The sequence below is a fragment of the Gallinula chloropus genome, assembly GCF_964237585.1.
Source record: "Gallinula chloropus genome assembly, chromosome: 1".
NCBI lineage: Eukaryota > Metazoa > Chordata > Aves > Gruiformes > Rallidae > Gallinula > Gallinula chloropus.
Window position 1 is genome coordinate 36547987 of NC_140085.1, and position 13020 is coordinate 36561006.

The 13020-nt window shown below is 42.9% G+C and overlaps 1 protein-coding gene across 1 annotated transcript in view; it reads right to left on the reverse strand.

Moving 5' to 3' along the window:
* The window catches only part of CNTN1 (contactin 1), a gene marked incomplete at its 5' end in the record, with an annotated part of 143240 nt that extends 139788 nt beyond the window's left edge, over positions 1-3452 (reverse strand). The window contains 1 exon segment of the mRNA XM_084266510.1: positions 3417-3452. Within this exon segment, the coding sequence (XP_084122636.1) occupies positions 3417-3452 (36 nt within the window).
* Between the last annotated feature and the right edge of the window lie 9568 nt (positions 3453-13020).

Below are 13020 nucleotides of genomic sequence, written 5' to 3' on the forward strand. Positions count from 1 at the left end.
AATGTACTATTTTTGCACCTTTTGGAACAATTCCAGCTGCATCATCATTTAATATGCATTTATTCCTGCTACTAATTCCTCTTATTGATATGCATTAATTCTGCTTTCTCTTTCCAATAACAAATGAAAACCATTGCAGAGCAGAAGAACAACCCTTTCCCTTTATTCATCACAGAGACATAACTCAAAAGTACAACAATGCCATTTTACTACAGGGGAGAGTGAGAACTAATTTGTGTTTGCTGGAGTTCACACGTGCCTAACCATCAGCTCCTCAAGCTTCTGATTTTCCTAGGTTGTCACCCCTTCAGTTATTAACTGTACTGAATGGATCTGCTCTGCAGCTCAGGGCAAGAGCAAAATCAATAAGATCTGATGTAGGCATCAATTCTCTGATTGCAAATGTATTTATTACAAGACAATTTTCCAGAATTAAGTCCAAATTGGTTAAAATGTGCTAAGTCGTGATTTGAGGAAACCAAGTACTGTAATTGAATCTGTGACATTATAATGAGAACAAGACAGAGAATATTCCACAGGTTATAAATGAAGACTTCTGTCCACATAAATCAGCTTTTTCTCTAACAATATACCCTACTGATAAGATGCTTGCAAAATCTTCCCTTTTTAACCCTTTTCTCTGTATAGGAGCCTGGATTATTTCTTGGTATTTTAAATTTCACAATTACCCAGTTATCTGAGGAGATTAAGGAGAAAACAAAAAAAACAAAAAAAAAACCAAATTAAAAAAATCTGATTTCCTCTAACTACTTATATTAACAGAAAGCAGTTGCTGGGCTGCCTTTGTTTTCCTTGACTTTTATTCACCAATTTCTCTGTAGTGACTAAAATATTTATATATGCTCTTCTGAAATTCTCAGTCAAAGAGACTAAAGATCATGGTCCCTAGTGAATTACAATGGACCCTGAATACCTCTCCAAAAGCCTTGGAATATTCTAGGCATTATTTCTTAGAGAAAATTAGGATTTCCACTTCTTTACCATTTACTAATATATCTGCTTCCTCAATAAACACAGGTAATTTAATTACCTCAGCTTCAATGAGGATGTTGTTATAAGACTGACATTCATCCCTGTCACCGGGAGTGTAGCTGTGATGCTTTTTATTTATGATAGTGGAAGAAGGTAAGTAATGTTTATTCACTGATACATCTGGAAATAGTAACAAAGCCCTGAAACAGCTGAGCTGTATTTCAGTAAACCACACATGCTCTGAATTCAGTATCTGAATGTGTAATCCTTAACTGTACACGTGTGTCATTCTCTCTCATGGAAACAGGTTTCCATTATCTTCCTCCGTTCCTGTGATACACAAAGTCAGGTGTTCCCTAACTGATCAAATGAGAGGAGTGTCGGAAGTGTTTTTTCCCTCCAGTTAGTTAATTCTCTTTCCATAACTGTTTTTATGGTTGAAAGTCTGCTCATTCTGCAAATTATGCAATTCAGGTGATAGTTCATGGCAGAGGCAGAGAAAATATAATCAAGCCTCCACAGCAAGGAATGAGTGGCACACCTGTGAGCAGCCATCTAACATATACACCTTCCCTGTTACTACAGTGTGAGCTCTTCCCTGCTGCCACAGCCCTGTCCCCCGGTTCCCAGCCTGGAGCTCACCCACCCAGAGGTGTGCTTGCACTCACCACACAGGAGATGCAGCGCTTGCCAGGGAGGATGTTTAACCTCTCCCTCTCTCTGTGACTTCCCTCTGGATGCTCTTCTTCCCTGTGGGTGTATTTTTCTTCCCCAGGCTTCATCTTTCTGCAAGGCCTGATGTGACTACAGCCAGGGGGCCGGTGAGCACCTCCCAGACCTGCTCTGTGACTCAGCATCCATCAGGCCTCCGGGATCCCAGAAACCGGCACGCCTCTCCCCACTGGCAGAACATATTCCTTATCCCCCCTGGCACCCCCAGCTTCCCCTAATGCAGGGAGGCAGAGTGATGAAAGGACGTACCCCTGGGCAAGAGCAGGCGGGATGTGGCAGAGCATGGGCTAACCCGTGGGGCTGTGCAACAAGGAGTGCACTCCCACGCACAGCGGCGGGTTCAGAAACGCCACTTCAGCCTAAAGGCTGCCTGATGTGTTCCTAGCCCAGCAGGATCAACAACGCTTCATCTCCAGTACCCGATGATCAGGTAATTAACCAACCAAACACATGCTGTTCACTGAGGCAGAGGTCCCTACGTGTTCCTGTGGCACACGGGCTCAAGGATCCTCCCTGGATCATCAGGTGTTATTAAATGTAAAATAAGAATGTAACCCCAAAACAAAAAGGGATTGTAGCGCTAGGAGTTCTTGTTGTGACTGCCTGTAATGCTTCCTGGGAACACCTCGCTCCCTCCGATCACACAGCAAACAGCTCCCCTAAAGTATCTATTTCTCAGTACTCTCTGACAATACATCTTTTTGAAAGTACATCTTCAAGGTGCCAATCACAAAAACTAAAGTATTTGTACTGCATTTTGCAAAATATGGCATTTCCCAAAATATGGCATTTCCCAAAATATGAAAATTTATAAATTCACAAAATATTCATGATTTATAAATTTTTAAGTATGTTGTTGCTCTAGGTTGCATTATGTTAAATCATACAACAAGCAAGAATAATGTATTTTAACTTCTAAAAGATGGTATTTTTACTATATATCTACATCGGTTAGACAAATTTCTTGAATATATCCTAAGTTGTCAAATTTTCAAAGGGAAATGATATAAACATTTTTAATTTATATTTTTTTCACCCAGCAAATTACATAATTAGAAATAGCTGTTAAAATCTCCAATAGCACACAGTTTTCCAAAGGGTAATAAGAACAGGCTTCTCTCCTCACTGAATGCCAGCCCAGACTTTTATCTAAAATGTAACAGTTTCATCATCCCAGTTATTTACAGGACAGCCAAGCAATAGATTCTGGGACTTGTTTGCCTGACACACATTTTACTGTGGCTTGCAAATGTTACAGAAAGCATACAGATATAGGGAAGGGGTGGGGGGAAAGTCAATGAATTTTCACTGTCATTATTCAGTTAGGTTCTCTAATGAAATAGATCACATTATTACATTGATTATCTCAGTGCCTGTCCTGCCCCTCCCCACAATGCAGTCATCTATACCAGATAAAAATTGATCAGAAACACATACTCTCGAACAAACTGCAGCATTGAAAAAGTGCAACGGCATTTATTCCAGGCAATATTTAAACAACCCTTTTAAAACAATCAGCCTAGTAGGATCCGTGCAGCCATACCCACCCGAGAATCCTGACTCTGCATTCCAGCGCAGATATCTGAGTCAATGTAACCACACTGCATCATCATAATCCTGCCTCAGCATATTCCCTCGGCTGCACTCAAATCCACAAATAAAAAAATACCCTTTTTTTTTTTCCTTTTTACCTTAGATGGCGAATTCCTCCTTGTCCTTTTGTTCATAATAACTATTCCAAGTTTGTATCTTTGAAAAATACAAGGCTGGCTGCACCAATAAACTTCCCAGATCCTCTCCTGCGGCAGAAAGCAAATTAAAAAAAAAAAAAAAAGGAAAAAAAAAAAGACGACTTCAAGCTGTGACCTCAGAGCAAAGCACAGCCGTTAGCATCCCTCAGCCAACCTCCGGTAGAAAGCAGGTTAGACAGCAGGAAAACTGGCTCTGTAGATGGCTGCAATGCTTTCAAATCAAGCATTCTGTGCTGTAAGCTCAGGGATTTATATCTTCTTAAATAGGCCGTCCCACTCAATGCTGCTTGTGTGCATGAAAATATGAAGCATTTCACTGCAGTCACTTTATGCAAGAAACTAACCCAGTCATCTTTACAATCTCTGTCACTCCACTCTGAGACTAAAGAATGAGCACAGCATGCATAATTCATGCATTAAAATCTTCTGTGCACTTCCTGCAGCAACTGTTACATCCAGTAATGGGATATTGATCAGCTCATCACTAAAACAATCGGGGCTGGGCAATTGCTCTGCTGCAACAAAAAATATTCCACCCAAAATGGGATGCAGACACAGGCATCCCCCCTGCAGCACTCAAGCGTAACTCCAACATACGTGGCGTGGCATTTACATATTGCAGAGTGTTTAATCTGGACTCTGCATTTCTTTGACCTTCGAAAAATGCTGCATTATCTGAGGCTTTTTATTTGAAGCCTGTATTCCCTGCAGCCTGTTCCTCCTTTTAACTCCATGCAGCATGAGAAGAAGCAGCTATGTTTTCTAAACGCTATGGGCAAAGCAGAGTGAACCTCCAAAAGCAATGGGCAGATAAAAGAGCTTTGTACCTCACGACACATTCCTTGCCCCACATACACCTTCAACTTGTTTGTACCAGGGAATTAGACTACTCTTACACTGAATCTCTTCATCACAACACATATGTTATATTCAATTTGAAGAGAAATGCCCACAGGCAACATTTTCGTCTAGCACAACTCAACATAATTTGTATCTGCAAGATCAATTAAAACCAGTCTTAAACTTTCTACTTCTTCCCACAGATCTGAACATCTTCCAGCCTCCTCAGCACACTCCCTTTTTCTTGCAACCCCATCATTTAAATAAGCCACATCCACAGTCCATCACTCCTGTCTTCAGGCCCTGTCCCCAGCAGCCTCCCTGCATCCCCACCCTTTGACAGCCAGGTGCTACTCCCTCTGTACACAGGAAAACCATGACTTCCTTGGTTTCAGAAGAAAAAGATGGGAGAAGGAAGACAGACAAAAAGAAAACACTACAGCCACAACCAACATGAAACTCCAAAGGAATACTTAAAAATAAAGCAGCATTTGATTACCCTCACACTGACAAACAGCACAGCCACCAGAGCTTAAACCACAGAGACCTGTAGTTTCCCAAAATCCATGGAATTATTCCTTATTCTTGATGGAGTTTGGATATGACCTTTTCATCGCTAAAATATATCATTATTACTAAAATAAATGCTATTGATGTTTATTGGAAAATAAATTCAAGAGGTTAGCAAAACCTACAGCAGTAGTTTTTTCTTGGGATCGACAAAGGTACAATTGGCTAGAGCAAAACGTCTTGATGGGACTGCAGCATCAACAGGACACTCCACATATTGATGAAAACCTGAAGCTGGGTGAAAGTATCGACCCTGCCACAATTGTACACTTCAGAGTCCTCCCAAGTGAGTTAAATGGCAAATTCTCTGGAGCAAGCAGGATTTGGCATATGGTCTGAAAACCAGAATGAATAGAGGCTTTTTTCAGAGAAAAACTGGGAAGAAGGTTCACTTGGTTTGTCTCTCTCCAAAGCAAGCACCTTTCAGCGGATCCAGTACCCACTGCTTTCCCTTATGCTGAGGCACATCCACACATTCCAGCAAGATGGCAAAGGCGCCACCAAGAAATTGCCATACGCCTTTCTGGTATGTCCTTGCTCACAAGGGCTGCAACGTAACAGCAGTTACTCTCTGTAATACATCAAAACCAGCATTTTGTCAAATCCTTCACCCATCGCTATACCCTGAGCGCTGGGTCACGATCAGCTCTGACAAGCGTTAAGCTCGCAGTTACAAGCCATATCAGAAAATATGACTGAGTGAGCCTGACTGCTTAATTAATCAGATTAGAATGGGAAGAAACCTTAGAGAGATGAGATTCATGCCCCGGGTCATACAATCCCCATGAGCTCGCTCTGATCTTACTCTAATCGGTTACAAGTGGGAAGTTTACTGGGAGAAGCTCATGTAGGCACAGCAGACTAGCTCATCCTACGCTTACCATTGCAGTGGACATCTGCCACTTCTTGCTATGTTTGGCTTGTGCTCCAAATAAAGATGTCTAAATTTGGAAAGCTAGCAGTGCATGCCTACATGCGAAGAAGATGCACATCCTCCATCAGAAGGTTTTTAGAAGCTGTGTGGCTGTCCAGTTTCTACTGTCCATTTAAGGGTGAGTTGGATCATTACAATCTCCACTGACTATATCAACCAGGTCTCTGCCGATTATGATCAGACTTCAGAAGGGTAGATACCAACCCATAGACCACTCAATTTAGACATCTCAGTCTGGCACTGTACCCACCCTGCATGTGGTTTAACAGAGTATTTCCCTGGCACAGGGCAGGAGACATGGTCATTTCTGGCACCTAGGTATCATTTATCATCTCCCACTCTCCTGGTTCAAGCTATGTTTGAGATTCTGTGCAGCCTCTTTCAGCAATTGCTCAAAACTGATTTCATATGTAAATGCCATATCGCAAGTAGCATCCATTTTGGACAGTTCTGTCCAGAATATGAATTTTGATCGATTCAGAAAGAAAACAGATTTCTACATTTTATTAAGAGCTAAAGGTAAGCAACACATTGGATTCAGAGTTGATATTCCCATTTGAAATCTGAAATGGAAAACATCTCCATGTGGAAGTTATTGGTATTGCAATAAACCAGTCTTAGTTATTTTATGTAGAAAAAAAAAAAAAGATTTTTAGAATTTCTGCAATCTTTGCCTGGTATACTGGCACTTGTATGTAATCTCACAGGATCCTCAAAGCAAGACTAGAAGCTTTGGGGAACACAATAGCTCTCTCCTCCATCAGCAGACATTCATAAGAAGGACAGCCAATAAAAAGAGAAACCCGTGCCACTTTCTTTGGACAGTCATAAAGACAGGAAGGATTTCACCATTCAGATGGACAAAGCCTGACAAGTGGGCAAGTTAGTGCTGCATTGAAGTTACTGTAACACCAACACAAGTCTTTGTTACAGGGGCATTTTGCTGCAGTACTGCCTACAGACTCACTCCACCACGCATTAGACACATATCCCAAAGAAATCTGGCACCAAATTAGCCTTCACCGTGCATTTGTATTTTTTAGCATTTTCTGATGTACCAGTAATGAAAAACATGTAATGAAAATGCCCCTCTCTCCTTGCTTTATATTACTTCCTTTCCACACTTCTAATATAAATGATTGTATCAGGCAATCACATTCGTCCAAGCTCGAGATGGAAATCAGCAGCTCAGAGGCACAAACATGAAGCTGTATCCTTCATCATTAGTACCAGTTTTAGCACAGTACGTGCAGCCTCCCAGCCCTCCCAGCACATTACTCTTTCAAGCTAGAGACTCCAGACACAGGAATCTTCCACCAAGCTTGAAATGGGTCCCATGGGTCTGGGAGCTTTTAAGATGTACTGCACACTGGACTGTCAATCCCAGGATTCTAGCAGAGTATATTCTGAGAGCACAAAGCCATTTAAGGCAGTCATTTCATGTACATGTCTTAACAAGCCTTCATTTTATTTCATACACTAGTTGTTAAAATTCCACTGTTTTGTGAACCTGTTTAAATTACTCTTTCACTATTCTCCCTTACTGTAGTCTAACCCCAGCCTTGGTTCATCAGCATCTTCCTCCTCTGCTCCTCTTCTCACACTAACAAAGAGCTCTGTCTTCCACAGCAAATTAATTCCGTTCTCCTTCATGTTTTCTAGGTAGGCTACTCTTTATTTATCACATCCACAGTGACTGTCACCTCCTTGACTCCAGTTCTTAAATCCTCCCATATCTAACTCTCTTTCCACATGCCTATTTCTCCAACCAAAATCTGACAAATCAGCAACAATTTTTTTCCTCCTTCACTTTCCCTACCTCATCCTTGAAGCACTGATGCTTGTGCTTAGTCCTGCTATATGTTCCACCCTCCTTAGAGCCACAGCCATCTCATAGTTTCATGATCTCCTTCAAACACCCATTTCCCCATGCCTGTTCATTCTCCTCCCATTCCCACTGTTTTTTTCCTTTCACAAAGAAAAAAAAAAACTCCCTAGTCTTTCCCTTAGACTTATTTACTCCCACAGCCACCATTACATCTTCCTCCTTTCTTTCAACTCTACATAGCTTTAGAACAACTGCATGAAGTTTTCTCTTCTTTTCATGGTTAGGACACTTAATTTTTTACTTCTGAAGATTTGGCTTACTTGATACACTCATCCTCATGTCCCCAACTGTTGCTCCAGGCATCATTCAAAGGAACAACTTCATGCTTTTTTCCTTGCTCTGCAGAGAATTATTTGGTCTTCTTTCCTCTTCAAACTTTACTGTGGTGTGATCTCCTTTGTAAACACAGTGTCAACTACCATCTCCTCTGCGGATGCTACACCTCTATTCTAGTACTACTCCAGTCTTTTCAAATTTCTGTCTCAGCCAGTACTTCTGATACTGTAAATTCATGCATCAGCTCACGTTCAGCACTGCCAAATTAAGGTTTTATTACCTGCCCCTACAAACTTATCATGCTTCATCTTTACAATATCACTGTGCACAACAGCACCACCCAGCCCACCATTTTAGGCACCTTCCTGAATACAACCTCCAATCTGCATCATCCTCAAGTCATCAAATTCAGACCAAGTTTCACTGAATCCTTCTGCACAATATTGCTCACATACCATCTTTTAATATGCACTTAGTCAACACCCTTGTCCAGATCCTCATCATTTCAGGACTAGATTAGTACAGAATCTCTTCCTCTGGCCTGGACCAACACAGAACCCAATCACAATGCTGCTGCAAATACCATTCTTCTGGTGCATCACTGTGTGACCTCTCTCCTTGCATCCCTTCACTCCCTTCTTTGGTATCTCACATACAGGCAACTTTGCGTTCCCTTCTATGGACTGCTCTCGTTGTTATTCCCACTCAGCACTGAGCAGCCAACTTACAATTAGTCTGTAAGTTACTTTTCATTAGCCCCCTGTTAAATTTTCAGTCAAGCACTTCTGTGCTTCCTCCCATTACACTTCATGCTTCAGAAGAACTCTCTGCAACACCTGCAAAGTCACTGTGTTGCCCTCCTTCAAACCCTTACTTAAATCCTGTCTGCTATGATAATTACAAAAAACCTGACAGCACGTAGGCTGCTCGGGAAAGCTGAGACCACTGTATCCTCACGGCTGATTTTCTTTCTCCGTTTCTTTGCAGTTCTCCATCTGTCTTTGCCTTTTATGTTAGACTTCCACTCATAATTACTTATGAGTAATTCTCACAGCAGAGGGACAGACTTTTTATTTCGTTTGTTCATAGAGGTCTCTGGCTGATGACTGTGGCTTTTCGGTACTACAGCGATCAAAAGTATCAGAGGATACAGGAGATGAGGAATCTAACAGGGGTTATCTAATGGAACCTGGAGAGGTAGGAGTAGAATTTGGGCTGGCTCACGCTTCCTATGGCGGATTTGTACAAGGCTGAACGAAATCAAGGATGCCTGTTCAGCCCAATAAGCTGAAAACATGATTTTATTCCTCTATGGACTATTTCACTACCAATACTTAAACATGTTCAGTGTTCTGATTCTTTAATCATGGGTCTTTAGCTTTAATCCAGTCCCCCTTGTCCTGCCAGTGTCTACCCTTTTAAAAAGTTGATTCTCCTCCTGTTTGCATGTTCCCTTCAGGTACTGGAAGGCTGCAATGAGGTCCCCCCGCAGCCTTCTCTTCTTCAAGCTGAACAAGCCCAGCTCCCTCAGCCTCTCCTCATAGGGGAGGTGCTCCAGTACTCTAATCATCTTTGTGGCCCTCCTCTGAACCCTCTCCAACAGTTCTACATCTTTCTTGTATTGGGGGCCCCAGATCTGGACACAGGACTCCAGATGGGGCCTCACGAGGCAGAGTACAGAGGGACAATCACCTCCCTGTCCCTGCTGGCCTCTTCTGATGGCATCCAGGGTACCATTGGCCTTCCAAGCTGCAAGAGCACACTGCTGGCTCATGTCAAGCTTCTCATCCACCATCACACCCAGGTCCTTCTCAGCAAGGCTGCTCTCCAGGAGCTGTTCTCCCAGTCTGTATCTTTGTCTGGGATTCTTCTGGCCCAAGTACAACACCTTACACTTTGCGGTGTTGAACCTCATTAGGTTCCCTCGGGCCCATCTTTCAAGCCTGTCAAGATCCCTCTGGATGGCTTCCTTTCCTTCTGGGGTGTCGACCACACCACTCAGCTTGGTGTCATCCACAAACAATCAAAATCTTTAATATAATTATACAAAATATTTAATACAATTATATAAGTTGTATGACAATATAATTGTTGCTACTACATATATGGTACTGTAATCTACTGTATAGCGCAGTTTTAAATACTATTATATAGTTATAGAATGAAATAATGTAATAACTATAGTAATTATTGCAATAGGCTATAGACTATTACATATATCTGCCATATTTCAGGTTAAAGGGATTCCATATATACTAACAAAAAATGGTACTATTTTCACGTTCTATATGATGTCTAATCCTTTCTTCCTCCTTCTGTGCAGATCCTCAATATAAGGCAGTTGTTAAAATGTAATTTGACTTTCAAGAACTAGCCACACATGCAGAGCTGTGGAGAGTAATAATCTCATGTTCTCTAAGGGCTTTGGTTGCAAAGAGCAACAAAGGCTGTATCCAAGATAAGACACAAAGCTTCCCCCCGAACGCTTTCCCACACTAACTGAGTGATTTACTTCAAATCGTTGCTGCTTCAAAACTAGCATGAAGTACAGCATGACTTGCTGCAGTGTATCCCTCTACAGACTGTCTGTAATACTGATGGGAAAATTCTGTGCTTCACATCTCCACCTGGTTTTCTGGTCACATCATTTCCTGGAGCCTACAGCCCAAGCCTGCTACAGCACCGAACCTCTGCATGCTTTCCAAGCTCTTGTGCTTAGCAAAAAAGCTGTTTGATGTGATATTTTCCTATATCCTCATTACTGCTGGTTTCGTACTCTGCTGCTTCCTCTATGATGTTTCTGACCTCTGGATTGATTTTTCTATCCATCATTAGTTAAGATCTCTCTTCATTCAGTTTATTGGTCCTCATTCATCATGCTAACAGCTTACGTCAGTGGGTAAACAAAGCAAGCTCTTGTACTTGACCCAGTAGCAATTCCCTGTTGGGTAGCCTGGCTTTAAAGCCCGACCCAATATCCTCATCCAAAGACGACACAAATTCAGGGAACACCACAGGAATCAACTGAATTATGTGTCTTGGTGAAAAGTGGGAAAAGCTGAATATCCATTAGCGTGAGCAGAAATTCAAGGCCACTGCCTGTGCAGAGCATAGCAACAAGTTCAGGGCTGCCAGCTCTTTAAGCGTGCGGTTCAAGCCAATGAATGTTTCCAGTTGACTGAAGTGCTTTAACTACAAGCCGTTTACCATACAAACAAGAAACAAACTGCTGCATCCAAAGATCTGGCTGGGGTTGCTCTGAAAAGGGCCAGGCACAAGGGGGCCACAGGGTGAGGGCAGGGGTGCAGGCAGCAGGGAGCCCCAGGCAGCTGGGCAGCCCCTCACCCTTGGGGCACAAGCCCGTGCCCCTCAAACAAGTAGTGTGGGGCTGAGATCACAACCAGAGCAGCCATTGGGATCACTAACAAAGGCCATTGTGATCACAGAATCATATAATTGTTTTGATTGGAAAACACCTTTAAGATGATTGAGTGCACTGCCAAGTCCACCACTAAACCACATCCCTAAGAACCACATCTACACTTGTTTTAAATACCTTTGGGGATGGTGCTTAGCATACCACTTCCCTGGGATGATGGGGCAGGTCTCAGGTGGCAGGGCAGGGGCAGCAAGGTGCCTGGCTAGATGCAAGCACAGCTCAGGCAAGGTTCCAGGCAAGGCCAGAGCAAAAAGCAGTGCCTACAGGAAAGGAGGAGAAGAGTTCTCACAGCTTTCTTACAAATCTGATCCTAGGCTACACAGCTCCACCATTTCAGAGTTGTGTTGAACACTGAGAGCTAACTCTTCAGAGTGGGAAGGAGCTACACAGTGCTCTCAGGATCCTGACACGTGCCACAAGGAGGAATGAAAAATGAGGAGATTTTCCATTAAGACTGTTTGTGGAGAAGCAATAAAAAGAAATATGCAAAAGAGATGTGAGGTTTGGTCTAAAGCTATGGGAACAGAAGCTGTGGAAAGAGTATGAAATTAAAAAGCCAACCAATAATGTCAACAACATCAGCAGAACAGAATCATAGAATCGCAGAACCACAAGGTTGGAAAAGACCTTTAAGAATATCAAATCCAATCGTTCCTGTCCTATGCTAAACCATATCCCTAAGTACCTCATCTACCTGTCTTTTAAACAAACCCAGGGATGGTGGCTCAACCACCTCCATGGGCAGCCTGTTCCAGGCCCTGACAACTCTTAAAGTGGAAAATTTTTTCCTAACATCAAATCTGAACCTGCCCTGGTACAGTTTCGTGCTATTTCCTCTTGTCCTATCTCCTGTAACCTGGCAACTCCTTTCAGGTAGTTTGTAGGTGGTGATAAGGTCTCCCCTCAGCCTCCTCTTCTCCAGGCTAAACATCCCCAGCTCTCTCAGCTGCTCCTCATATGATTTGCCCTCCAGCCCCTTCACCAGCCTCATTGCCCTTCTCCAGACCCGCTCAAGGACCTCGATGTCCTTCTTGTAGTGAGATGAACGATGAAGTGGAGAATGATGTGGTGGAGAACGATGAAAGGAAGGCCACCGTGCAGATGAGGACACTCCAGAGAGCACAAACATCATGAGACAGGTGTGGTAAAATCAGGTGGAGGTGAAAAACAGGAGAGACTGAGTGGCAGCCTGGAGATAGCTCAATGCACTGAGAGCCAACATGGTGGTAAAGGCTAAAGAGAGGTGCCAGAAGGATTCAAGACAACTGCCCTGATTGTCCCACAGTTTATTTTCTTTTACCTCCTGTTTTCAGGCAGCTCTGGTGGTGATTTTTTCTGCCTGTAAAATGCTCTTGACACCTCCAGAGTGTAGGATGTGTCAGAGCAGTGTGCCTGCTCTGCCCCTCTACTCACTGCAGCTAGCAGCCAGCCAACTGCAGAAGCCTGGGGAACAGCCTGGTCCCCATTCCGCAATATCTTGTGGCCACAGGCACTAACCTGGTGCCCTGAAAAAGCATCAGATGCCAAAACACAAAGATACCAACTTACGTTGCCTGCGGCAAACTAGTACTCACCACAAAGTACACAACAGGCAGAA